The 27,705-nt window shown below is 33.3% G+C and overlaps 1 protein-coding gene across 5 annotated transcripts in view; it reads right to left on the bottom strand.

The window, feature by feature from the left end:
• The window catches only part of LOC115217677 (leucine-rich repeat serine/threonine-protein kinase 2), a 146,424-nt gene that overhangs the window by 23,612 nt on the left and 95,107 nt on the right, over positions 1–27,705 (bottom strand). For all 5 annotated transcript variants that reach the window (XR_004998223.1, XM_029787452.2, XM_029787438.2 and 2 more), the window contains exons 36-53: positions 26,909–27,048; positions 25,655–25,775; positions 24,806–24,929; positions 24,581–24,637; positions 23,894–23,990; positions 21,518–21,572; positions 19,952–20,080; positions 18,604–18,762; positions 16,291–16,403; positions 14,835–14,923; positions 13,429–13,523; positions 10,715–10,786; positions 9,369–9,448; positions 7,723–7,847; positions 7,377–7,483; positions 5,345–5,418; positions 4,451–4,514; positions 3,949–4,014 (exon numbers count right to left, since the gene is read on the bottom strand). Coding sequence is in view for 4 of the 5 variants with exons in the window: in XM_029787452.2 (XP_029643312.1) it covers positions 3,949–4,014; positions 4,451–4,514; positions 5,345–5,418; positions 7,377–7,483; positions 7,723–7,847; positions 9,369–9,448; positions 10,715–10,786; positions 13,429–13,523; positions 14,835–14,923; positions 16,291–16,403; positions 18,604–18,762; positions 19,952–20,080; positions 21,518–21,572; positions 23,894–23,990; positions 24,581–24,637; positions 24,806–24,929; positions 25,655–25,775; positions 26,909–27,048 (1,767 nt within the window). In the remaining variant the exon portion in view is untranslated. The remainder of the gene's footprint in view (positions 1–3,948; positions 4,015–4,450; positions 4,515–5,344; positions 5,419–7,376; positions 7,484–7,722; positions 7,848–9,368; positions 9,449–10,714; positions 10,787–13,428; positions 13,524–14,834; positions 14,924–16,290; positions 16,404–18,603; positions 18,763–19,951; positions 20,081–21,517; positions 21,573–23,893; positions 23,991–24,580; positions 24,638–24,805; positions 24,930–25,654; positions 25,776–26,908; positions 27,049–27,705) is intronic.

Consider the following 27,705-nt stretch of genomic DNA (forward strand, 5'->3'; position numbering starts at 1 on the left):
GATTTGGTTTGCAAGATTCTTTATATGAGTTCATGTGTTGAAGCATATTCTGTTGTGTCTGGGGAGAGTCATTTTCTTTTTGTGCCTTATAACGAAAATTTTAGGAAAATAAAACTAAGAAATAAGTGGAAATGTTACCGGTGAGTGTGTTACATTATATGGCACAAAAAGAAAATGATTCTCCTCAGACACAACAGAACTAATATTTAAAGGAAATGAACAGGATGAAAAACATTTTACAGAACAAGCAGCTAAAATTTAAAAAAAACAAAAAAACAGAACAGCAACAGTAGAATTCCAACAGAATATGGGGGAAAATGGGAAAATTATCAAGAAGAAAGAAGAAATTAAGCTTGAGGATTGAAGAAGAGTAAAGTCAGGATGAAGATTTCAGGATAAATAGTTAAAAACAAAAAAGGTTCAAAATGCTAGTAGCTTTAATATTCAATACATTTCAGTGTTTCAGTTCAAAAAGGTTCAGAGTACATCACCTATTAGGTTAAAGGTTAGAAAGCAAGAATCTCAATGTGCATCTGTAAAAGTTCAGTTATTCCAATTTCTGCTTCAAAGTAAACCCATTCTGAAAAAGAATGAAGAATTTCTCACACAAATATAATGGACATCTCACCAGTATGGTAAGAGCCATGATTGTAGGAACTTGAAGCTCTAAAATAGACCAGAGTATCTTGAAGGGAGTTGAGCTGATTAGTATAAAAGCCCTAGATATATTTGACTAGATACATGAGTAACCTTATAGCCAGATACTTAAAATAAGTTTTGTACATAGTTAACATTTTCTGTCATGAGGCTGACACCAATTGATACTTTTATGCTGTATATTATCCTTTTAGCCAAATAATTACCATTTAAAGGTAGCTGCTGTGTTCTATACCATTTCAAGTAGGTGATTGCATATTATTACTGACATCAGAGAGCTTTTTAGTATTAAATTAGTTAACGTAAGAAGAAAATTTTTACGGCAAGAATAGCTAACTTTCAATTTGAAGACCCTACGCTATCCTCTGAGGAAATGCCAAGTTGCTGAGTTTAGGAATTCTTTAGCTAAGTTAGTCTTTACTTTAAGGCTGAAAGTTGGATTAAACTATTGACATTTCCAAGTTTGAGTCCTATTTCTAAATTTATTGGGGCTAGCTATATAACAAGATATACTGTCTTATATTGAAAAGTAAGTATCCAAGAATGCTAAGTAGATGTTTAGAGTATTTGCTAATGTAGAATAATTTCCACTGCTTAAATATTTTACCAGAAGAAATTATTCTTCATTTGCAACCTTGTAAAGAGTCAACTATCTACCTATACCTTATGTCACTCTCTAAGATAGTTAATTCATTGGTAAAGACTAAATCTACTAATCTTTAAGTTTAAAATAAAATCTACAAAATTTACTTTATTAAGATTAGTTCCATCACAATATCTAAGATTAGTTCTACCACAATATTCTTCATGCCACTAAAGAACCTAATTATATCTTGCTTCCATTCTGGGAAACAAGCAATCTGTCATCATCCCTGTAAATGTCGCCTCTGAAATTAAGAAATTCCTTGTGCAAAGAAACCAAAATAAAGATTCATATGATCATGCACAGCTCAGTTTCATTGAAAAACTCTTAGCTATTTTTCTTAATCCAGGCCAAATAGTCAAAATACAATAGGGATTTCTTAGCTTGCAAACATTAATCACTAATAGGTATGAAAGTTTTAGCCTTTGCTAGAACTTTTAGAGAATGATATATTGATTTCTTTAACCCTTTGACTGTGAAATTAAATTTCATGGTTAGTCCAGTAGTAATCTTAAATGTCTACCTAAAAATAGAATTGGTATTTTCTAAGTACCACAGTACCTCAGTAAACTGGACATGTGTCAACAAAAAATAGTTTCAAACACGACAATCCTCAACAAAAGAGAGACTGGTATATAAAACAGCTTTTTGTAGTTAAGGGTAATGAAATTTTGAGTGAATATATGTAATTCCTGCAGTAAAAGGGTCAAATCAAATCTAAATGTGTTTTTTAACTATTCATATCTTAGTTTTAGCCACATTAATTTAGTAGAATTTCAGAAAAAACTAAGCTTATGGCCCTTAAGAGTTATAAGAAAGGTAGACAGAGTCAATTCTGTGGTCTTTTTAAGAACAGTTGCTATATTTCTAACCTTTTGATTTATAGAATTATTGATGTTAGCTACTAACACTTTGAACATATTGGTACTATTACTGGAAATAAATATTTTATAAATATCTTCAAAATACCATAGAAGTTCTTATCTGTTAAAACAAAAGTTTTCTTAGAATTTCATAAAAAATGTAAACACTACTTTAGGGAGCTTTAAAAATTGCCATTAAATTCCTGGAATTTAACTATTTTTATCAAATTAAAAAGATCTGTTATGAACTGCTCTAGATCTTTAATTACTGGACAGGTTATTCTGGATTTCAATGTGTGTGAGTGTGTGTGAGTGTGTGTGAGTGTGTGTGTGTATGTGTGCATGCGTGTGCGTATGTGTGCAACAGGTTTCCACACAGTTTCACTCAACAAAATTTACTCACAAAGCACTGGTTAGCCTGGGGCTATAGTAGAAGATACTTGCTTAAGGCACCACACAGTGGGACTGAGTCAGAACCTTGTGATTGCAAAGTGAACTTCTAAACTACACTGCTTTTAATTACATCTGTATATACACACCCACATATATTCAAAGAGAGAGAGAGAGAGAGAGAGAGAGAAGCAATAAAGGTTAATGATTAATGACAGCTCGAAAACCTTTGGAAGAAGTAAAGTGTCTGTACACGTGTTACAGTCATCAAATTATCAAAATAATTAATGACTCTGCCAGTGCTTCCAGTAACTGGACACATTATCTGCAGTCATTATAATAAGTAAATCTTAAAAATTATTATAACAGTTAATAAAAATAATTACAGCACAAGACCAATTTTAGTAGTGTCCCAAGTATATTTCAGCTACAGACATCTCAAGCATTATGTATGGAAGCAGTGTGTTCATGAAAATCCTGTCATAACATGAAATTCTACAATATGAAGCCTATCTCTCTGTTAACTTTTATATTCATCATTGCCATTATCATCATACAATGTTCACATTTTCATGCTTTTATGAGTCAAATAGAATTTGTTGAAGCAGATTTTTCTATGGCTGGATATCTTTCCTATCCCCAACTTTTACTTTTTTCCAAGCAAGGTATTATTTTCCCAGAGGTAGACACGTTTATGACAGCAGACTGAAAACGATCGACTTTGCTTGTATGAAGATGGTGTATATTTACAATAATCATGTGATGTTAAGACAAGGGTACATACAAACGCACATACATCCATATACATATATATGCTTATGGGCTTCTTTCAGGTTTCACCAAACAAATCCACTTGTAAGGCCTTGGTCAGCCCACAGCTATAGTAGAATACATTTTCCCAAGGTACCACATATTGGAACTGAACCCAAGACCACATAGTTGGGAAGCCAGCTTCTTTACCACAGAGCCAAATTAACACATGGATGTTAATGACAAAATAGGCTTCACATTGCAGAATTTCAAATTATGGCAAGACTTTTAGGAATGCAATACTTCCGTAACATAGGAGATGTCTGTATTATTTCATTCAGCTTGTAGAGATGTAAAGTAAAGTTGACCAAAACAGGATTTTAACTCCAAATATTGAGGGATATATTATTAAACAGTGTATTGCCTTTAGTATAAGGTTCCATTTCTTCTGTCAACTCACAACCTTTATCATGATATTACATTTATTAATTCCAATTTATAATGACTGTGCAGAGGTGAAGTATGCTTTCAGTTCTATTTAGTTGTTTATTTAATGATGCAGTATCAAGCAGAGGTTTGTGATTCAACAGAATTCCTTAAAATATTGATTTCTACTAAGCTTTAAATTAAATTAATATTTCTTACCTCTTTTCTCAGTATTTTATGAGGGTGGTTAATGGCATTGTTGAGAAACAGTTTCACGGCAACATGCTGGAAATGAAAGCATATTTTTTCAATTGTCATGAAACCTACAAAAGTATAAATTCTTCTATAATTTTTCCTAGAAAATTTTTAATCTGATTATAATTAATAATAAATTCTCTATTATATATTAAATGGAAATTATGTATTTAAACTCTAAATTTTAGTACAACAAGCCTACGATAAAGATTGAATAGTCACAGTTACAACACTGTGAATTGCTTCTAAACTTTTTACCAATGATCTAGAAGGAATATCATGAAAAACCATGAGCAAAATAAAATCACATGTAATGCCAACTACAATTCTTATATAAAAGGACATCTTAAATTGATATTTGGTTCATTTGCATTTAATCAACTGAAATAAAAGGAAAGTGAATAAATTTTTTTCTAATTATAAAGAACTTGAAATATTTTAATTAGAATGTATGAATTATACATACACTATTCCGGTAACTGGCTTGATAGACAACACCATATTCTCCTTTACCAAGCAAATTTTTGGAGCTGCATATCAAAAAAGGTAAAAAATATAATATTAGTACTAATAGCAGAACCACCAGTATGATATTAACTTGAGTTGGTAAAAACTGGGAAAAAAATTCTCCTTTGAATAAAAGGAGCCTATGGTACAGTCATAAAAAGATTATGCAATATAAGTGGGTTAATTCTTTTACAAAACATATAAGGCAAATATTTTATTCCAGTATGTGAAATATGAAATGGATCAAATCTATTTTATACATCTAATAGAGATACACAGAATAAAATGTCCTAGTCAGGAATACAACAGAATATTTTCAGTTGAATATGAACTTATTAACTATGAGGTATAAGTTCAGTAGCTTATCCAAAGGGTTATTTTACCTGTTTCTATAGGTGAAAAATTTCTTAAAGATTAGAGATTCAACTAATGGCAGCAGGAAAGCTACTGTAATCTTATGAAATGAGAATGGACATTCTTCTTTATTCTTCATACAGACTAACCTATCCTGAGCTAGCTACAACACTGATACAATACAATATAACAACAATTTAATAGAATGCATATTGATTTTAAATTTTGGCTCAAGGCCAGCAAGTTTGGAGGAGGGAGTAAGTCAATTACACTGACCCCAGAGCTTAACTGCTAATCATTTTATCGACCCCAAAAGGGTGAAAAGTAAAGTCGACCTTGTTGGAATTTGAACTCAGAAAGTAAAGGTGGATGAAATGCCCCTAAACATTTTGCCTGGATTGCTCTTGATTCCGTCAGTTCACCGCCTTAATGCAATACAATGCTTATTAAAATGCAATCATAAATTCATATAAAAGTAAAAACAAAAATATTATATTACATTTTTTGCAGTTGAAATTGTTCTTGCTGTAGGTGAAATTCTTTATCCAGATCATTGAGAGTAATATCAGGTGCCTTGAAAATAATAATAATAATAATAATAATAATAATAATAATAATAATAATAATAATAATAATAATAATATTTTAATTTTTGTTTCTCGCCGACCAAGGTATGTCGGTACGAGTAACAAATTATCTGTTTGTAATAATAATAATAGATAAAATTACAAAAATGAATGGAGTGATGTACAAATTATTTATTTTCAATTAGTGAATTTGCTTAGAGCCTAGTTAGAATTGTTGAGTGATTAAAAGTATTATTTAGTGCAAACAAAAAAAATCCTATAAAGACAGATTTAGAGAGAATTGTTTTACAGTGTATGAAATACTGGGTTCAAATTTTGGTACAAGGCCAACAATTTAAGGGGAGGGGGTAAGCTAGTTATATTGACCCCAGTATTCAACTGGTACTTATTTTATTAACTCCAAAGGATGAAAGCAAAGTTGACCTTGCAAAATTTGAAGTCAGAACGTTAAGTCAGAAGGCATGCTGCTAAGCATTTTGTCCAGCACCGTAATGATTCTGTCAGCTCACTGCATTTTAGTATGTGAAATACTAAAAGTTTAGTAGTAGTTTACACTGAGAAGACATTATACACTAAGGTTTGTTATGTTATAATGAAGACAACTTAGTCTCCATCACTGCACTAAAAACACTGTTCAATTTTCAAACTCTACCCGTCTAACACCCGTGGACATATTTACAAAGTCAGAAAACAGTACAGCTCCCATGACTTTAGGAAACATTTTTTTCACACTAAGAGTTGCTGAAGCATGGAATAAACTGCCGACATCAGTTGTTAGTTGTCGGAGCACTGCATCCTTCAAAACTTCCATGCTTTCTGAGATTCGCCAACACTACACCTGATTTTCTCCCATCCATACACACACAAGCATGTATCTGACTCATACATTGTTCGCTTTCCAGACATTTGTACATTACTGCATATACTTTATACGCACTTTCTGACAAGTTGCGGTGCACCTGAGCACTGTATACAATAATTTCATTATTATTATTATTATATAACAGAAACACAGCACTACACCTCTTTTACAGATGAGCAACTAAATCAATCTTCGCAAGCTCATAAATGCTGAGCATCATAATCTCTGATGATCTGTAATAATGATCTCACAAAGCCAAAACTACATCTCAAAAATTAAAAGTAAAGATAGGCTTTTAAGATTATGAAGCGGTGGTTAAAGATGGTGAGATATTTGTTGAGACATGACTTGGTTTCTAGAATGAAGAATTTGATTGCTCTGATGCTGCCAAGCAAAATGGGAAGCAATTAGTTACAGAAAGAAACTAAGAACAAGAAAAATCAGAGATAAAGATATCTATATGAATATATATGCGTATATACACATGCACACACAATATATACATACACTTTACAAAGCACAACAGTGAAAGTATAGTGAAATTACCATAAGGTGTGAAATATCCAACATTTTGGATGGTGTCCTTCTTCAGAGTAAAATTGACAAAAACAGCTTTATGTGAGCTTCATGCCTATCACTCTGTTCAAAATTGTGGATATTTTATTTCCGATAGCAATTTCACTGTACTTTTTCTGTTGCTTTTTCCAAATAATTCAAGTCTTACTAATGTAGATTATCACTAGTCTCCTTGGATTCTGTTTTATCATTCACACACACATTATATATATATATATATATATATATATATATATATATAGGGAGAGTTCATGAAATAAACAAAAGACGAAGACAGGTGGTGTACAAAACAAACAGATATATTAGTATAATGCTCAGGAATTGAAAAAGTCTTTTACATTTTGAGCCTTTGCTCTTCTACAGAAAGGGACACAGAAAAAAACAAGGAGAGAAAAAAAATGTGTGCAGTGGCTAGCGATCTATCATGGCAACTCATATATATATATATATATATATGTAGAAAACAAAGAAGGAAAACTAATAAATAATAATGTTTTGATATTTACCACTAATGACAGTAAAACGATACCATCATGATTGGGGCATTTCACAAAACTTGTCGTATCTGATTTTTCTATTAAATATTCCAAGTCAAAAAGATGTTTGTTTTCTTCTGCAGAAAAATAAAAGTAGATAAACAAAAGTTTAGATTTAAAAGTCAATATGACAAAGGGAAAATCCCTGCTACTTAACACTATACATATTCATACACACAAAGCACAATCATAGATGCACACATATAAGCACAAACACACATAGATGTTTATTTAAATTTAAAAAGAAAAGCACAGACAATAAAAAAAAAAATCATATGTAAAGTAAATGCAAGTAAATTATATCAGATATACGCACCAGGACAATATGGGCATGGAGCAAGTATTTGTACAGTTTTATTTCCAAATATGTCAGTTGCTAGTAATCCTGGATACCATTCTTCAATCAGAGAATCAATATGATCAGCTATTTCTCCCATTAATCTGGAAAATTTACAAATAAATATGTATTACTATAGTTAAATGACATCAAATTTTAGTAAACCCTTTTTCGCTGTGTAGTTGAGAGGCTTGCCTCCCAGCCATGTGGTCCTGGGTTTAATCCACTGTGTAGTACCTTGGGCAAGTGTCCTCTACTACAGCCCTGAGTGGATTTGGCACATGGAAACTGAATGAAGCCTGTCATGTGTGTATGTGTGTGGGCACGTATGTATACCCACACATATACACACATGAAGGGGTGCTGAAAAGTTCCTGATTTCCAGTAAAAGAAAATACAGGAGGATCAGTAAATTATGATTTTATTCAACATATGCCCCTCTCAGATTCACACACTCATTGCAGTGTTCCTTCAGTTTTTCTAAGCCTTGTAAAAGGACTTGGAAGTTTGGGCCTCCAGCCAGGCTTTTTGCGATACCCTTAAAGCCAGGAAGTTTTCAAGTACCCCCTCGTGTATGTGTGTGTGTGTGCACGTGTGCATGTAATTGTCTTGACATTATATGGTTGATGCATCGTCGTATTAGCAAGGTTATGTCTAGCCTTCCATGTAAAGTAAATCAAGCTATGGGAAAATATATCCTTACATGGAAACAGGATGGGCATCCAGCTGTAGGAAATCTGTCACAACAAGTTCCATCTGACCCATGCCAACATGGAAAAGTGAGTAACAAATGATGATAATGACAAAAATCGCTTGCATTGGCACAACATCACAAATTTGTTGGGGAGGGACAGACGTTTGAATTTGTTCACGAGAGTCACATTTTTATTAACTTCAGGTATAGACAACCGAATCTCTACACTAGTGCTGCTATCTTATTAACATCAGATATAGGCCATTGAGTCAGATGGCCTATATCATTGATTTCAGATATAGTCATTGAAATCTGTATACTACTGTTTCATTTCAGAGGAATAAAAGACAAGGTTGACCATAGCAGGTTTGGACTCAGAATATAAAGAGATGAAACTCAATATTATAAGCCATTTACTTTAGTACTGTCCCATCTCTGCCACTACACTACCTATTTTAAAAAAAATAATGTCCATAGTTGGAGTTTGGAAAAGAAAAAAGATGATGAATGTAATTATAATATTTCATTATGATTTTAGCACAAAGCAATCAATTTTGAGGGAATGTGAAGTCAATTACTGACTCTAAAAGGATGATGGGCAAAGTCAACCTTGGTAACTTTTATATTCAGAATTCAAAGCTGGAAGAAATGCTACGAAGCATTTTACCCAGCACAGAACCAATTCTGTCAGCTCATGCCTTGAAAGTAATTATAGTAATAACAGTGTTATCATGTAGCACAAATAAGACTCTGAGCAGGCTGGTCTATAGCATAGAGCTTGATATTTTCCTAAACTGATGTGTTTACAGATATCTATTGTATTTCATAATCAAATTTAATAGAGCTACTGTCACACTTCTGAGTGAAGTTATATAACATATTTAACCATATTAGAAACTCAAGCATAATAAAAAATTTCATTTCCCTATACCTTGATCCATGACTTGCTGGTACTTTAATGTGAATCTCATCATTTTCAGCATGATACATTTCAAGATGGAAATACATGTCCTGAAGAAAAGAAATTTGAAAACACAACGTTAATAATTTTAGCAATAAACAATATTGATAGAACAAATTAGCAATATTTGTTTTATTTTTTCAACTATAAGCAAAAAGCCTAAAATTTTTGGAGAGGTAAGATAGTCAATTACCAGTTCTCAACTGGTAATTATTTTATTAAGACTGAAAGGATGAAAGGCCAAGTTGACCTCATGGAATTCATACTTAGAACATAATGCTGGAAGAAATGCAACTGAGCATTTTGGCTGGCATGCTAACAATTCTACCAGTTCCTTGCCTTCACAAACTGTCAGTATTGATAGCACAATGTGTTGGATTGTTTTCAAACAAGTTAGAACCCCATTTTTACTATATTTATGTAGATGTTTATATAAACCATTTAAAACACAATGTTTTCCAAAACAGAATATATTTAAATGAGGTTAGTGGTTTGGAGTTGTTCCATCAAAATGAACAATAATTCATCTTAAATATATGAATATCATCTTCATCATCATTTTAACATCCACTTTTACATGCTTGCATGGGTTGGACATAATTCATTGAGGTAGATTTTCTAAAGTTGGATATTGCTCCTGTTGCCAACCTTCACCTGTTTGGAAGCAAGGTAATAATTAATTTCTCTATCAAACAAGGAACTGAATCCCTAACCATGTGATTCTGAAGTGAATTTCTTAACCATACAGCTAAAATTCAAGATAGCAAGTTAGCAGTGTTGACAAAACATTGGATAGAATGCTTTGTTAGGGGGGTGACTGATAACATTCTGAGATTGTCCCTTGACATAATCACACAAAACAAACATTCACGGCTCCGACATAGCACACTGGCAGCTGTACAAAAAACATTGTTTAACACTTACAATCATCCACCAACTCTCTACACTCTGAGTTCAAATCATATGATCAAACTTTGCTTTTCACCCATTCGGGGTCGATAAAGATGGGGGAATTGTTAAAGCATTGGATGTCAAGCTTTGTAGTATTTGTAGTATTTGTTCTGATTCTGTGTATTGTGTATTTAAATTTTCCCTCCTGTCACAGAAATGAAAGAATGATGACATGTCTCACAGGAGACGCAGCCAACAGTCAACATCAGTAATTGAAACAATAATGGAAATATAGTTTCTTTGGTTCAGTTGAAACACTGGCTTCCATCACATCACCACACCACCACAACCACACCATTAAATAAAACATGTATTTTTGATTTATGGTTTAATATATTCAACAGAAATAATTTTGGAGTACTTACATCTGACCAATAAACATACAGTCCTCTACAGTAATATTCAATCTCTTTTGGAACAGTTGCAGAAAATAAAGTCTGAAGAAATAATAAAACAATAAATTTTTTTTAGACTTACACATTTATGTATATGTAGGTAGTTATATAAGTACATATATAAGTGTGTGTATGTATGTGTGTGTGTGTGTGTGTGTGTGTGCATGCATGAGTGTGCACATACACACTTTACATAAATATATACGCTGACTACCTTTGCCATTGAGTGCACTTTACCACTTACTCCTCTATGACAGCTAAGCAGGTGACTGATAACATTCTCCCAAGTATATCCCTTCATATAATACATAAAACAAAAGCCCATAACACATATAAACATCACTGAATTTCATGCACTACCTGCAACCTCTCTCACTTCTCAAAATATAAGCAAGGCTTTTGGATATCAACAAACTTTTTTACCAAATGGGTCAGCAGGAACAGACTTCCTGCTGATAAAGGTATCACATTTGTTGACTTTGCTTTCATATTACACACACATAACAATCCCCACCCCACAAACTTTACCTTTCAGCTCAACAGCCTTACTATCATGCACAACTCTTAAGTGCAGATACTCTAATATTGAATCCAAACCACAAGACAATTATACCTGGTGATGTCCCACTGATTATCATCAAACAGTGCAGTCCCATCTTCACTAAATGCTTTGATCTTTGTCTGCAGGAATATATCCCAAGCCATGGCAAATGCAACAGTACATACTATTCTTAAGAAAAGTATCTTTGGTACATGCAATTACCAATCTACTGTCCTCACTTCTAGCTATTCTAAAATGTAGAAGATTATTGAGAACAACCATTTTTTTTTTACAACTTAGTGTCTTTTTGCTACCTCACAACCTCTAATTATTTTACATGAGGGTCATATATATATCACTTGCCAACACTTCATCTTAAAGACAAAGCACAATCTTAAGGTGTCAGCAGAGATCAATTACTCACTCTTTAAAAGGCTAATATCAGAATACAGCTCATATAACTAGTCTGGTAATGTTGCTGCACATACAATCATCCTTGACGACAGCTATCCAGCTGATTGGTAACCACTCATCCACTAACATCCTACAACTACTCACAAATGTACTGTTTTTTTTTTTTGTCATTTCTACTGTTTTACTTTAACCTCTGCTCCTCTCTTTCTTTAACACTCACACACATACACATCGAAAGATACATATGCACCAAACAATATGCTTACAACCTGAGAACCTTGAAACACCACCAAAGGTAGAAGATGTGGTGCCTATAAAGCATGTGATTGAGATAAAAGGCAGTGGATGTGATTAAAGTTACAAGTTGAAGGAAGGAATGAATGAATTATTGATATGATATTAATGATGATGATGATGAATATGACTGCAATAACATCGATGATATTAATGTTGATAGTGAAAATAATAATGCCAATCATATGATACTGAAGATGGTTGCAATGTAAAACAAAAATCAAATGAAGAATGATACCAACAATGATGATGACGATGATGGTGATGATGGTGATGTCATTTATGAACGAGCAGAGGTGGTGATGGTAATGAATTGACTTTGAAGATATTTTTGAAAAGAAAACTATCAAACATACATGGATATTTCAGGAAGTATTAATAGACATATTTAGTTTTAATATTTAAACATACATTTTTCCCACTAAATTATGATGACCTTCATGTTGCTTATTACCCAACCATAAAATATAAATGATATCTGTGGTAAGCTAAGCAAAGGGAAGGGAGTAAGCAGAATTATGTACAAGGTCTGATAAAAATAAAGCATTGGGACTGTTGCTATGTTAACAGAACTGAAGTATGCAGTATGAAGTCACTTGGCATAGATGGACCTTGAACTCTATTGCTCATACACATGAAGTTATAGTGATCCCAATCTCTACCGTTGTTTACAGCTGTGCTTGGAAGTAAAGTGTGTGGAGTGTGATTGACTCACCACAGACGTCCCATCAGTGGCCATGACATAGAAAATATGTGTCTGTGTATGTGCGCATGTGGGAAAAGACAGTGTCTGGAGGTTATTCCAACCAAGAATTTTTCCAAAACTCAAATCCTTCTTGAAAGGAACAAGATTTCAAGACATCAAGAAAATCCAAGAGAATGCAATGATGCAGCTCAGTATCCTAAAAAGGAGTTCAAGGAATATTCCATCAATGGAAATGATGCTGGATAAAGTGTGTGGCTTCAAAAGGAGACTACTTTGAAAGAGATTGAATGTCAAACTGATATGTGTTATAGTTTTCTTTCTATAGCACCAGTCCTGATAGTTTTTGATCAGACTTTGTATAGTTGAAAAATGTATATAAATTTGTATGCCATGGAGAAATGTTAGCATTGACATTTCAAGCAGTGGTCTTCTTCAGAGGGAAAAAATATTTAATATTTATATCATTAAGCCTAGAATGTGAAGCAAAGAGAGGTATTAAAGATGGATAATTATAAGAAACTTTAAAAAAACAGTTGCAGATGGGGAGGTGCTAAAATGTTGCATCAGATTAAGAGGTGTGGTAATTATATAACTATATACATATCTTGTCTAGAAGCACAAAATATTCTAGATGTAACAATACTTTGGATTCCCAGTCACATAATAACAGAACATCTTTCCCCGACATATTTATGTATCTAAAGGAAAGAACCAAACAAAAAAAATTACCGGTTTTTGAAAGAATGCAATCAGCCTTGCCAACAGTCTCATCCATATTCCAGTTGGGGCAAGAGGCATGCGGTAAATGCGGGAGATAAAATTAGCTGAAAATTTAAAAGAAAGCTTTTCATTTACAGTCATCAAAAGCCCATGTAAAGAGTAATAAGAACTGTTGTAGTTATCTGGTAAGCGACTTAAATCTGAGTCTATATATTGAAACTAAAGCAGTTACATTGTGAAAGAAACATTTTAGTAGTCTAAAACACACAAAAAATGTGAACTTCCCTTTTTTTCCATTCATTACTTGAAGTATCAAATTTTTCATCACACTACTGTCATCCCGTCGTTGACACAGTCCCTGACACCCCAAAAGATAAATGTAAGTGAATTTAAGAGATTTTTCTGTGTGTTTTAGATGGTCAGAATAGCTTTTCCATGATATATTTGCTAAAGGGAATTTGATTGAATGGAAATAAAGTTATCCATAAAATGGCAAGTGGCAATTGTCCTTTACTTCATACTTACAAATAGAAATAAAGTTTACAAATCCAACATTAACTTGACATTTCAAATGAACAGAGTAAAAGAGCCAGCAACCATCTGTCTCATGGTTTTGTTAACTGTTTTAGATGTGGACACCTCAACTCTCCTGCCTTTTGGAATGTAATAGCTAGAGGAGGAGAGAGACAGCTGCACCAGCACTCAGCTGGTACTCATTTTCAATTGACTACCACGAAGTGCCATGCCAAAGAACACAACATCTCAGCCAGTCCAGGAATTGAACTCACAACATTATGATCATGAGTCAAACATTGCCCTAACCACTTGGCCACAGGCTTTCATATGAGCTGAGTAAAAGCAAATATATAAAAAGGAAAAAATGCCATGTCAAAAAATACAGGAAGAATTAAATTATTCTAATAAAGGACAAGAACTCAACTGATGATGTTCATGTTATCTATGTGTTGGATTTAAGCAGTTTAAGTCTTTCAATCAACAATAAAGTAAATAAATCTCCATTAGTTTTGATGATGAACTTTTTATATTTTGCATCAAAATATTCAATTATTTGATCAACTGAACTATCTGTTAATTGAATTATCATATCATATATGTGGCTGAATATTCCCCAGATATATGTACTCTTAGGCTTTAAAGATATACACATGTCTGAGACAGAACCAGTGTGATGCAGTGTGTGATGAGGATGTACTTTTGAATTGCAAAAGCTGGGGTTGGTAAATGAAAGAGGACCAAGTTGCCACACACTGGAATAAAACAAGGGACCTCATGTTGATAACAAAAAAATGAACTTAAACAGCTAAAAATTACCCAAGTAGAATAACACCACCCACCACCATCACAAAAAAAAACAAGAAAGCAATGATTACAAAAATAGTTGTTTTGTCACTAACATTTGGGAATTTTCACTTGAGGAGGTACAGTTGGCAACCGGCAAGGTATCAGGAGCTCATCTTGGTTCTTAGGTAAAGCAATTTCAAACCTAAAAGGAGAAGAACAAAAAAAAAAGATATCACCATCATCATCATCAACTTCACCACTGTTTGTGTCTGTTTTTTCTGATGATAGCATACTACTACCACCACCACCACAACAGATAATAATAATAATAATAATAATAATAATAATAATAATAATAATAATAATAATAATCAGAAGAAGAAGAAGAAGAAGAAGAAGAAGAACAACAACAACAACAACAATCCTTTTTAATATAGGCACAAGGTCTGAAATTTGGTGGAGGAGTATAGTTAATTACATCAACCCCAGTGTTTCACTGGTACTTTAGACCCAAGACAATTTTGAAGGGAGGGTGTTAAACAATTTACATTAACTCAGTACACAACTGGTACTTTAATTTATTGACCCTGGAGGGATGAAAGGTAAAGTTGATTTCAGCAGGATTTGAACTTGGAATGTAAACATCCAGAAGAATTACCACAAGGCATTTCCTCCTCACAATCTTCAGTAAAATTTATTATGCCCATACGAAATCAACTGACACATATTGCACATATTATATAAAACTAATCAGAGTGTAAACATAGTAGAGACAAGACAGAGCTGGCCTGGAGGCTTTATTATTTCAAATATTTCTCTCTTCTTCTGTTACCATGCCAGGCAAAATGCTTAGCAACATTTTATCCATCTTTACATTCTGAGTACAACTGCTGCCAAGGTCGATTTTGCCTTTCATCCTCTCAGGGACAATAAATTAAGTACCAGCTGAGCACTGGGATTGATGTAACCGACTTACTCCATCCCTGAACTTGTTGACCTCGTGCCAAAATTTGAAACCAATATTTCTCTCTCCTGAGTTCAAATCCCACAAAGGCTGTTTAATGGAAATGACAAAAAGAAACTCTAGTGATATATTGCTGTTGAAATGTGTGCCAGCTGTGCCAATTCCTCAACAAGATTGGCCTTGTTTCCTCTCAAAATAAAATCATAATATAAAGCTGGCCTCAGAATTGCTACAGAACAGAGAATATTAGATAACAGATTTAGAGGAGTAACAAGAAAATTCTACCAAGGTTAACTTTACTTTCATTGTTTGAAGGCTAATAAAGTATCTATTAACATTGGTTTTAAATTTTGGCATAAGGCCAGCAGTTTTGGGGGAGGTGATAAATTAATTACATTGATTCCAGTGCTCAGCTGGTATTTTATTGATCCTGAAAAGGTGAAAGGCCAAAGCTGATTTCAGTGGAATTTGAACTTAGAATGTGAAGATTGACAAAATGCCACTAAACATTTTGCCCGGCACAGTAATGATTTGACCAGCTTGCTACCTTAGTACCAGTGAATATTGGGATCATAACAAAACAGAACAAAAGAATAGTGTCTTACTTTTCCAGTAATTTTATATACTGTGGAATATGGCTTGGAGGGAAGACATAGTTTGATTCTGAATCAATGATTTTTCCAGTAAAAAGCATCTTTAAGTGTTTCTGGTGTATGGTCTGTGACGAAATCAAAATAATTGTTAAATGATATGGCTAAAAAATCAAAGTGGTTAATATAACCAAAAGGAACAATAATAACCTCCCTTATTAACCACCAGGACTACCACAACCATCACTATTAACTTTATCATAGAAAAAGATAAAATAACCCCTGTCATAATTGCCACCTTTACCACAAGTGATAATGATAAAACCATCTGCTAGAAATAATGACAAAATCACCCCGCTAGTATAATGAAAAAGTGAAGGACACATCAGATAAAATATTTCTACTTATAATGCATCTTACAGTTCTATATTTAAGAGATGAGGAATTATGTACATTATATACATTACTTAGATTTGACGGATATTTGTCCTCATCTTGTTTGTTGCTAACACAGTGTTTTGGCTGATACACCCTCCAGCCTTCATCAGGTGTCTTGGGGGAAATTTCAAACCTGGGTTCTCATTCCTAAGGTATTTTTCGATGTTATTATTATTATTCAGGTCACTGCCTGGAATCAAACTCGAAATCTTGAGGTTAGTAGCCCACGCTCTTAACCACTATGCCATATGCCCGTGGGTATATGGCGAGAAAGAAGACTAGTTATAGTCAGAATACCTATAATCAAAGGTCTGCTGGATCAGTTGTGAGTATAAAGAAGAAGAACAACAACAACAATAACAAACTCAATTACTACCATTACTTATACTACCACCACCACCACCACCACCACTATCACCATTACAAAAGAGGGCTTGATATATTGATTTCAAATTTGGTGTATTGATGTAGTTTTGCATGCTAATTATTGACATGAAATTCATTTTTGCCATAAATCTCTCTCTATATAAACGGCAGTTTGTCTGTGCGTGTTTCTGTGTGTCTGTTTGCTTGTACCCTCACCCTGACCACGGCTTTCAACCGATTCTGATGAAACTTGACACACACATAGCCCAATGTCATAATTCAAAACTAACGCAGCGACAATTTTGAAAAGTTCCCCCAGTTCTGAAAAAAATCGATAAATTCGACATGGGGTCGAGAATGAGAAACACAAACCACAAACTGTCTAGGGGACGCAACTCGACCTTTTTTAAATCTCAAAAAAAATTTACCATCATTTTTTGGCTATAACTCTCTAAAAATGCTTTATAGTTATTTCCCTTACAAACCTGAGCAACGCCGGGCGATACTGCTAGTCAATGAATAAACAGTTAGTAGCTTTTAAAGTTTGAAAATGTCGGGTAATTCGAACCAATTGAAAGCCACAATTGGTTCGAATTACCCGACATTTTCAAACTTAATCATATTTATGACAGAGGTATAAATATATGTAGTCAGTGGTTTCAGTGTATCATTGGGAATGTTGTGATGGTTATAAGTAGTTAATATAAACATAGGGACTGTGTATGTTGAGTAATCAGTGATAATAACAGGGATTTTTTTCTGTATGGTCTCACTTTTTGTAATTTCAAATTTAAGTGAAAATTTTCATATTTGGTGTATTGATGTAATTTTTCTTGCTGAATCTCAGAGCTTAATTCACTTGTCCCAGAAAAGTTTTTTTTTAAAAAGCTACAGAGGTTTAAATTTTGATAATTTTTATTCAGTCAGAAAACAAGATTTGGAAGTTGTCATTTCATGCATGACTGTAATCACAAGACAACAAAACAATGATGTCAACATTGCAATGATAACATGTCCTTTAAAAATTTACCAAGTGAAAAATGATCAAAAAATGAATAAACAACACATATTTTGTAATGTTAAGCATTCAAGAAGTAGGTGGCGAAAATGCAACGTGAAATATCCCAAAACAGCAACAGATGGGTACAAGCAGGAAAACACAGCATAAAATATCAGTTTGCAAACACACATGGTTTTCATAAACAAGAGTTCCAACACTTGGCTTGCTACTATGGAAACAGGCATCTGGGACAAGTGAATTAAGCTCTGAGATTCAGCAAGAAAAATTACATCAATACACCAAATATGAAAATTTTCACTTAAATTTGAAATTACAAAAAGTGAGACCATACAGAAAAAAATCCCTGTTATTATCACTGATTACTCAACATACACAGTCCCTATGTTTATATTAACTACTTATAACCATCACAACATTCCCAATGATACACTGAAACCACTGACTACATATATTTATACCTCTGTCATAAATATGATTAAGTACAATATAAAAGGTTATCTCACTCCTTGTTCAGTCACATAAGGATTGATTTGCTTGACTGTGACAATTTGTGCCAACATCCTACATAACCAAGCTGGATCAATGAAGTAGAGATCTTTTAGTTGGTGACCAGCTTCATCAAAATGCCGTAGTACACCTGTATTGTCAAGAAAATGGACACCCTAAAGAGAGAGAAAAGATATACATGTGAATGGTTGGATTATCATATTAAGTTGTTTTTATACTGCATCAAACTAATATCTATATATATAAATGGCAAAATGTCTGTGTGTGTGTCCTTTATACAAATCCACAACTTTTCAGTTAAAGGGCTTGCACTTTCTATGGTCATTCAAAACCGTCCAAGGGTGGTCGTGCACATCTTTACAGTCACCCCGCAAAGCCATTAAAAAAATCAATAGAAGTGACTTTTTTGTGAATCTTCTATCCAAATCTCAGTCAAAATGCCCGAAATTTGATATGCCAATTTAATGCCAGCTAGCTGTATGTGATTGGTCGGAGATTTGGACAGCACACGCACGCAGCTGTAAATGCATGCACTAGCACTATGACCCAGCATTGCCAGGTCATAGTGCTAGTCATAGATAAAATATTTTATTCAACCTCTGAAAAAATAAATATCAGTAAACAACTAAATATGTTTTCAGTGAGCAGACATGTACCTCTAGTACAGTATATAAAATAAATTATCAAAGGAACCTATATTCAGGCATTTGCCCTGCTAGAAGCAACAACCAAATCTCACTCAAATCATAATATTGTCTTAAAAAAAAAAAGAAAGACATTGGGTAATGTAATACCCTATATATTCTGGTTAACAAAAAGAGAGAATGTGATGATCATAGAGCTGGATCATCTTTTAGCGCAGGCCTGTTTAATCTGCACTGACCTTGCATATATATGTGTTTACATCATCGTCATTGTTTTAATGTCTATTTTTCTCATACTTAAGAGGTCAGATAGAATTTATTGAGAAAAAGGTTCTACAGATCGATGCCCTTTTTGTCATCAACATTCACCTGTCTCCACACAAGGTAATATTTTTCCATGATCAGACATGTTTTTATGGAGGATTGAAAAGGAATAACAACCACTTGTACGATAGTAGCACTCATTTAGAACTATCACTCAATGTCAAATCCAGGAAACACAAACACACACACACCACACACACACATTATATACAATAGCCTTCCACTCACAAGGCTTTGGTTGGCCTGGGGTTACAGTAGAAGGCACTAGCCCAAGGTATCATGCAGTGGGACTGAACCCCAAACCACATGGTTGGAAAACAAACTCAACTACACAGCCATCCCTGCACCTCATTATCAAATATTATATATGAATTACCTGATTAAATTCTTCTTGACTCATATTGAGCTGATTCATTTTCAGTAATGCCATCATTTCTTGGTAATTTAGAACTGGATAATCATTTTTCAGAGTAGCAGCTGTATTTGTAACCACCTCACTTAGTTTCTGCAATAAACCAAAAAAAATTTAAAACGTTTAAAGACAACTTCCTGCATTAGTAATTATTATTATTTTCCCAAATATTACCCCAGCACGGCTGAATTCTAAGGTTGAAACCAGTACAAGAAGACCACTTCATTTCTAACATTTTAAATTCATTTACTTTATTAATGTTCTTGGAAAAAGCATAGCTGTTACAAATACCCATTCCTTTTTAAAAATTGCAGGTCTACAAGTATGTATAAGACCAATATTGATTTCCTATTTTAGCACAACCTATAAATTGCTCTTTTTTTATTAACCCTGGAAGGTTTAAAGAAGACAGTGAGCTGGCAGAATTATCAGCACATAAAACAAAATACTTAGTGACATTTCTAGCTCCTTATGTTCTGAGTCCAAATCTTACTGAGGTCAACTTTGCCTTTCATCTCTTTAGGGTTGATAAAATAAAGTGATAGTCATGTAGTAGGGTTGATGTGATTGATTTTCCCTCTTTCCTCGAAATTGCTAGCATTGAACCCTGCAACAGACTGGCATCCTGTTCAGGATGAATGTTGTGATCTCAGTCACATAGAAACTGAGGAACTGGCCTTACGAATCTTAGGGCTCAAGGAAAACAATAAAAATAGTAGAAAGGCAGAGTCACTCATAAAAAAATTTTAAGTTACAATATGGAGAGAAGAAAATAAATTTGGCAAAGTATATAGTCTGCTATTTATTACTCGTATTTCATTTCTCCAGACTAATATTCCACCTGTTATGACTAAATTTATATCTTTATAATAATTTCATATTTAATAATTCTGCAATTGTCTGGAAACACCAGAATAGCAAAGTCACTAAACTGACTTACATAAACTATATATGTACATATATGAATATATAACTGTCTGTATCCTATTACACTGTATCATTGTGTGGTGTGAGATGACTAAAGAAGCTCAGGAAGGGTATCTGGTCATAAAACACTGCCCCAAAAGATATGTTTAACCCATATCAGTGAGCAAATAAGGTTATTATGATTATGGTGATTTTATATATATATATATATATATATATATATATATATATTATATATATATATATATATATATATATACACACACACATACACACACACACATACATACATATAACTCCAATTACTATTTATCATATTTGTCATACGGTACCAGCTTATAAGAGCACTACTCTTTCACTGAGCCAGTGAGGGACCCTCTATATAATCACTCAATCAGTTAGAAATAGCAGCCAAAAAAACCACACCTACTGTCTTAGAAAAGTACACATTAAATAATGTGGTCCTTGGTGAACTACAGAAAGGGAAAAGATACATTGTTCATGGCTGCAATGCTCTTGATCATAGATCTGCTTAAAAGGGGTTGACCTGAAGCTAAACAACGGCTTCTTCTCTACAACATAAAAAGAAAAACATTGATTTACCAAATAATTAGCAGGAACTTTTCGCCCCATCACAGGTTCTCCATGCACTTTATAGCTGTTGAAAAAAGACAGAAAGTAAAAATATACATTATCAGCATTCTTAACTTACATCAACATCATCTTTATAACTGTCATGATCTATTCTGTGTCTAAGCAAATACAACCAATTAACAAGCTAATTCTTATTCTATCACCAGTGATGTACTTGTGTCTGGGTCAAAACTATCAATAAATTACACAGACATTTATAGACACGTACACAGGCATTTATAGATAAGAATTATCATCAAAAATAATATTTACCTAAAATTTAGTTGATGTGAAGATCTGCATATTTTGTACATTTTAGGATTAATATAATTAAGACCTGTATTCAAGAGTGCAGTGATGTTGCATTCCAAATTCAATGAAATACCTAAATATATGTTAATGTTAATGGTTTTCAAGGAGTTTCTGCTGCAACACTAAATTCTTCCCCATCATAAATCAAGTATAACAGTTTATTTATTATTTTGAAATAAATTTCTTTCTCATTTGGGTATAGTTTTGCTCATATAAGTGCTTCTGTATACATGCTAGTTTGGATGACTTTAAAGCCATCTTGACAAGTTTCATTGACCCAAACTTCTAAGAAGTTTGCCACCTCAGATTTGAGACAAATGTCAGTTCTTACATAATATTTATTCAAAGATAATTTCAGCAAAGATGCTTCACTTGTCTTCAAATCCTGCAGTTTTTTCATTGAGTCCATCTTCCTTGCTGAAACACTGCTGTTTGGAAAGTTTGCACATGTGACAACTTTCAGTTTCAAACTAGCATCATATTTCATCCTTTTTGATATAGGAACCATGAGCATACAATATCTTCAACTATTTAAAAGTTGAATACAATGTGTGTTAAAGAATTATAACTGAGCAAGAAGGTATGTTGGACTTTAGCTTCAGGCACAATGTTGTCACATTGGTATGTGCATGAGAGGTGGCGAGCTGGCAGGAACGTTAGCACGCTGGGTGAAATGCGTAGCCGTATTTCGTCTGCCGTTACGTTCTGAGTTCAAATTCCGCCGAGGTCGACTTTGTCTTTCATCCTTTCGGGGTCGATTAAATAAGTACCAGTTATGCACTGGGGTCGATATAATCCACTTAATCCGTTTGTCTGTCCTTGTTTGTCCTCTCTGTGTTTAGCTCCTTGTGGGTAGTAAAGAAATAGGTGTGTGCATGAGAGGATGCTGACAAGAGCTTTAAGCTTTTGTAGTATAGTAAATTGTTTTGACCATGCAGGCTTTGTAAGAAGTGGAGCAATATGGAAATGATGATCTTCTGAAAATTGTATGATGGCAATGTAATGGGCTAATAACTTCAAAACTGGTGATGTGGTATTGGTAGCACAGTAGCATTATTTTTTAAATCACTGATACAAATGGTGGATTGGGGACAAGACATACTACAGTGTTCTATTATAATTATATACTGTACATAGAGGTGCTAACTTTAATCAAAGTTGCTTTGTTGTGTACACTATGTTCTATAAGAAGTGCTGCTTGTGGATTAAAGAAGCTTACCAACAGAACCAGTTTTCTATTAAGATAACTAGCCTTCATAACCTTAACTCTAATTTACAGTATACAGTACTAAAGATTTTAATATAGCTGTATGGGGTTTTTATTTGTAGCATCTATAACATCTTGTTGTAGCATGCACAGTTAAATAACAAGTAGACTATTAATGGTAGTATTTAAGGTACAAATAAGTGTCATGATAAAAAGAGTGCAATACATCTGCATTTTAATTCTATTTGGAGACTGGGTAGTGTCTGAAATAAATACTAGTGTAAAAGGAAATGTGAAGTTATGAAGTATATCAGTCCTCTGACAGCTGCTATATTTTGACAAAGTCGAAAGTTTGCTATGAATATTCCATAAAGGATTTAAACAGTCTTAGGTACTCAGGTTTTAGTGCTAACAAATTCAGAGTGTGTTTAACTGGTTTAAGGAAACGTAGGTTGACATATACAGAAAGTATAAGTCTAAACTAAAGTTTTATGCTCCAGGTCTTTGAGCTCAAATTATATGCCAAATCAACTCACTAATACAGTTTGAATTTATAATATATTGATTTGTAATAAAAGTACAAGGCCATAAATTTTGAGAGATATTTAGTCAATTATAATGATCCCAGTACGTGACAATATTTTACTTTATTGGTGTCGGAAGAAAGGTTAAATTAACTGTGACAGGATTTCAAAGCCACTAAACTGAACTGACTTCAGTACATGATATTTGAAGGATAAAAGCAAAGAAAGCTTTTTCAGGATTTAAACTCAGGATATAGTTGGAGTGGGTAAAATACTGGTTTTAATTAACAAAATATTACTCACGAATCAATGACAGTTTTAATGGTATTTCTGAGGTGTTCCATGTTTTTGTTTTCTGTCCGAGTGTCCACCATAATGACATCATAGATTTTAGGAAAGTCTAGAAATAGTAAAATGAATAATAACAGAAAAGGAATGAAACATTATAAACTACCGTTTACCCTTTATTATAAATCTAAGGCTTTATGCCTACATAAAAAAACAACATTTCAAGGTTTTAAAATCCTCAACTAATACAATGGCAATATATTATTAATTCTTGTAATTCTTAAATGTACAGGGACAGAGAGATAGAAATTCAATTGCTACTGAAGCCATTATATTATATTATATTGATGGATGGAATGTGTTCATAAATTTTTCTCTTTGAAATGTTTTGAGTCCTCATAAGAAGCCTAAAACAAGCCAATTTATTTCATTTTGAGCTGTTTCCACTAATTGTTGATTAGATCATCATTACTTTCTCATGAACTTGTGTTATCCTAGTTGCACTTAGTTTATTAACTTTAAATGACTGAAAAGCTAAATGGATAGCAATGACATTTGCACTTAAGATAAGAGAAAAAATGAACAAATAACCAAATTTACTGTTATTCATTATGTCAGCTATCACCACTCCCTACTATTATGTTGTTCTTTTCTTGCATGATAGTACAAATATAGTAAAAATATTGAAGTGAAGAAACTTACGTGGCATTCTTTGGAATTGGAATATTTTATTTTTTATTTCTTGAATAGATTCATCATCTGAAAAAAATAAATAAATGAATAAATCAATGAATAAATAAATGTAATTAAATATAATGAAAACTTATTTTGTTTTCATAAATTGCTGATCTACAGTAGTAAAAAGTTAGCTATAGCTTAAAGTGATTAGAAGTGAAGTAGAGCAAGTAAAAAGAAGTTTAATAGTACCATGAGGAATTAAATCATAATGAGTGCCAACAACAAGAACAGGGCATCCTGGAGCTTGCGCTTGTATATTGGCAAGCCAACATTTCAAGATATCTGTTTGTTTATGTCGAAGATCAAACACAACCTGATAAAATGAAAATATATTTACAGTTAGTAGGATGCAACAAAAAGAGGAAACAAAACATCACATGCTACCTTCAGTATTACATCAGAGTTTTAACTCTACAATTTCTGACAACTTGTAATAACAACCACATGACCTTGACTGCTTTATGAAGGTTAATTTACATCTTGATGTCCCCCAAATACTTCAGTTTTGAACATTCACTAAAGTTATTAAATGTTCAATATCACACTACACTTGAGTACTGCTTACATCTGGAATGGAACATGTGGAGTATTCATATCTAAGATAGCCATTCATTATCACCATCTCTGGCCAGATGCCCTTCCTGTTCCCAACCCTCATCTGTTTCCAAGCAAAGTAATATTCTCCTATGGCCAGACATGTTTTTGTATGATATTGGAAATGAACAACACTGCTTGTATGACAGTGACACTCATTTAAAACTACCACACTGTGTCAAGACAAGGAGATACAAGCATACATATCAACATTATCATCATCATTTAACATCTATTTCCCAAGCTGGCATGGTTCAGATGGTTTGACAAGAACTGGAAAATCAGAGGGTTGTGCCAAGCTCTACTGTCTGCTAAAGCATGGTTTCTACAGCTGAATGCCCTTCCTAATACCAGCCACTATAACAGAGTATTCAGTGTGCTTTTTACGTGGTACCAGCACATATACGATTAAAAATATATAGTTGTAAATCCTTATAATCTTACCAAATAAATGGCTTGACGAGAGATGAAACACTGGTGTGTACTGTAAAAATCTTCTTGGCCAGCAAAATCCCATGTTGTAATGCAATAGTTAACAGTTTTCTTGTGCCGGTAATGTTTGTATCTGGAAACAGATTTGTTAATTTTAAAAAGTGCATATGATTAGGAAGAAAAGACAAAGAGAATAATAATAATATCAAACCAAAGTATTTTTGAAAAAATCAGTTTTTTAATATATCTGAATATACCTGTAAAAAGACAAAAAAAAAAAAAAAGATAGGGTTGGGATAGAATGAGTAAGATTGACTGCATTTTTGACTTAAAGCAAAAACATTTTTTACAAATGTTCACTATCTTACGAAAACTATATCAGCTAAGCAAATGACTTTCTTTAAATGCATTAAAAACACTGGAACATATTCAGAAAACTATTTCAGAAAGGTTCACTTCAGCATTTAAATTTAATTTGTCAAAATATTTTCGTCGCTTTGGGACCGTGACCTGTTCACTGAAAAAACTCCAAAAAAAGCGACGAAAATATTTTGACAAATTAAATTTAAATGTTGAAGTGAATCTAACGGTTTTTGTGTGTTCCTTAAATGACTTATGAACACCTTCCACGCTGCAATTGTTTTCGTTTCAGCACACGATCTCAGATCAGGTCACTTGTTATGCAAGTACATCTCCGTATTTCAGAAAATTATCAGCATATAAAAGACATCTCACTCTCATTCTTTATTTGTTATTCTCTTTTCTGTTTACTCTCTTAGTCACACTGCCTTTAACAATTGGAGGCAATGTAGAGTAACCAGAACACTTTAGTCTTAACCTCTTAAATGTTAGCACCACCATACAGAACACCCAGTACATTCTGTAAACTGGTGAGTGAATAAGGACAATGTAGCATTGAGAGTACCCTTTAGTTTTGTAAAGGACATGACAATCTCTCAAGTATTGGTACTTCAATAAAATACACTCGGTACATTTTTCTGAGTAGTTGGTATGAGGAAGGGCATCAAGTCAAAGGATGGTGGTGATAATGATGATGATGATGATGATAAGGATGATGATGATGATGACAATGCTTATATATTATCTAATGTGTATGTCTTTTTATAAGTCAGTAGAATGTGGCTTGAAGATGATTTAGTTACTGTATGTAGTAGATCAGGTGGAGTTCACTCTTTAATATTTTCATTCGGCCATTACACCACTCTAATATAAATATATGTAAAAAATGGAAAACTTTAGACTCACATCCATCTTTTAACAACAATACCGACAGTTGCTGTGCCAGTTGCTTGTTTCTTTTCTTTCATTAGACTTCGGATCAGTGTTGTTTTTCCATGGCCACCATAACCCATCACCATCATCTTCATGGAATATTGTCGCTGGCACTATAAACGCAGAACAGAAAACTTGAGTAAAGAGATTCCTAATTAATGTTAAATTTCTAGCCTATTAAATATATTTTCATAAATGAATTTTTTTCCTGTTTAATACAGTATTCTAGATGGTTCAATTTCTGTCATTAGGTACAGTATTTCAAGATAGACACATTCCATAGACCGTTTGAACTCAGAGCTTTATTTCTAATAATAATAATCTATTTCTTATTTCTTTATTGCCCACAAGGGGCTAAACATAGAGGAGACAAACTAGAACAGACAAAGGGATTAAGTCGATTACATCAACCCCTGTATGAAACTGGTACTTAATTTATCAACCCTGAAAGGATGAAAGACAAAGTTGACCTCGGCGGAATTTGAACTCAGAACGTAACGGCAGACGAAATACCACTAAGCATTTCGCCCGGTGTGATAACGTTTCTGCCAGCTCACTACCATAATAATCTATTTCTGATTTCTAAATTAGAAATAAGGGTGATGAGTTTAAGCCCATCCTATAGGCTTGTAACAATCAGAATTTGGTCTGACACAAACATAGTTTTGAGTAGAGAAACACAAAAGTTGTTATTAATTGCCATCATTGTTCTCATCATGTTCTGAGAAATTGTCATCGCCATCATCGTCATTTAACGACCATGTTCCATG

The sequence above is a fragment of the Octopus sinensis genome, linkage group LG1 (genome assembly GCF_006345805.1).
Source record: "Octopus sinensis linkage group LG1, ASM634580v1, whole genome shotgun sequence".
Classification (NCBI taxonomy): Eukaryota; Metazoa; Mollusca; class Cephalopoda; order Octopoda; family Octopodidae; genus Octopus; species Octopus sinensis.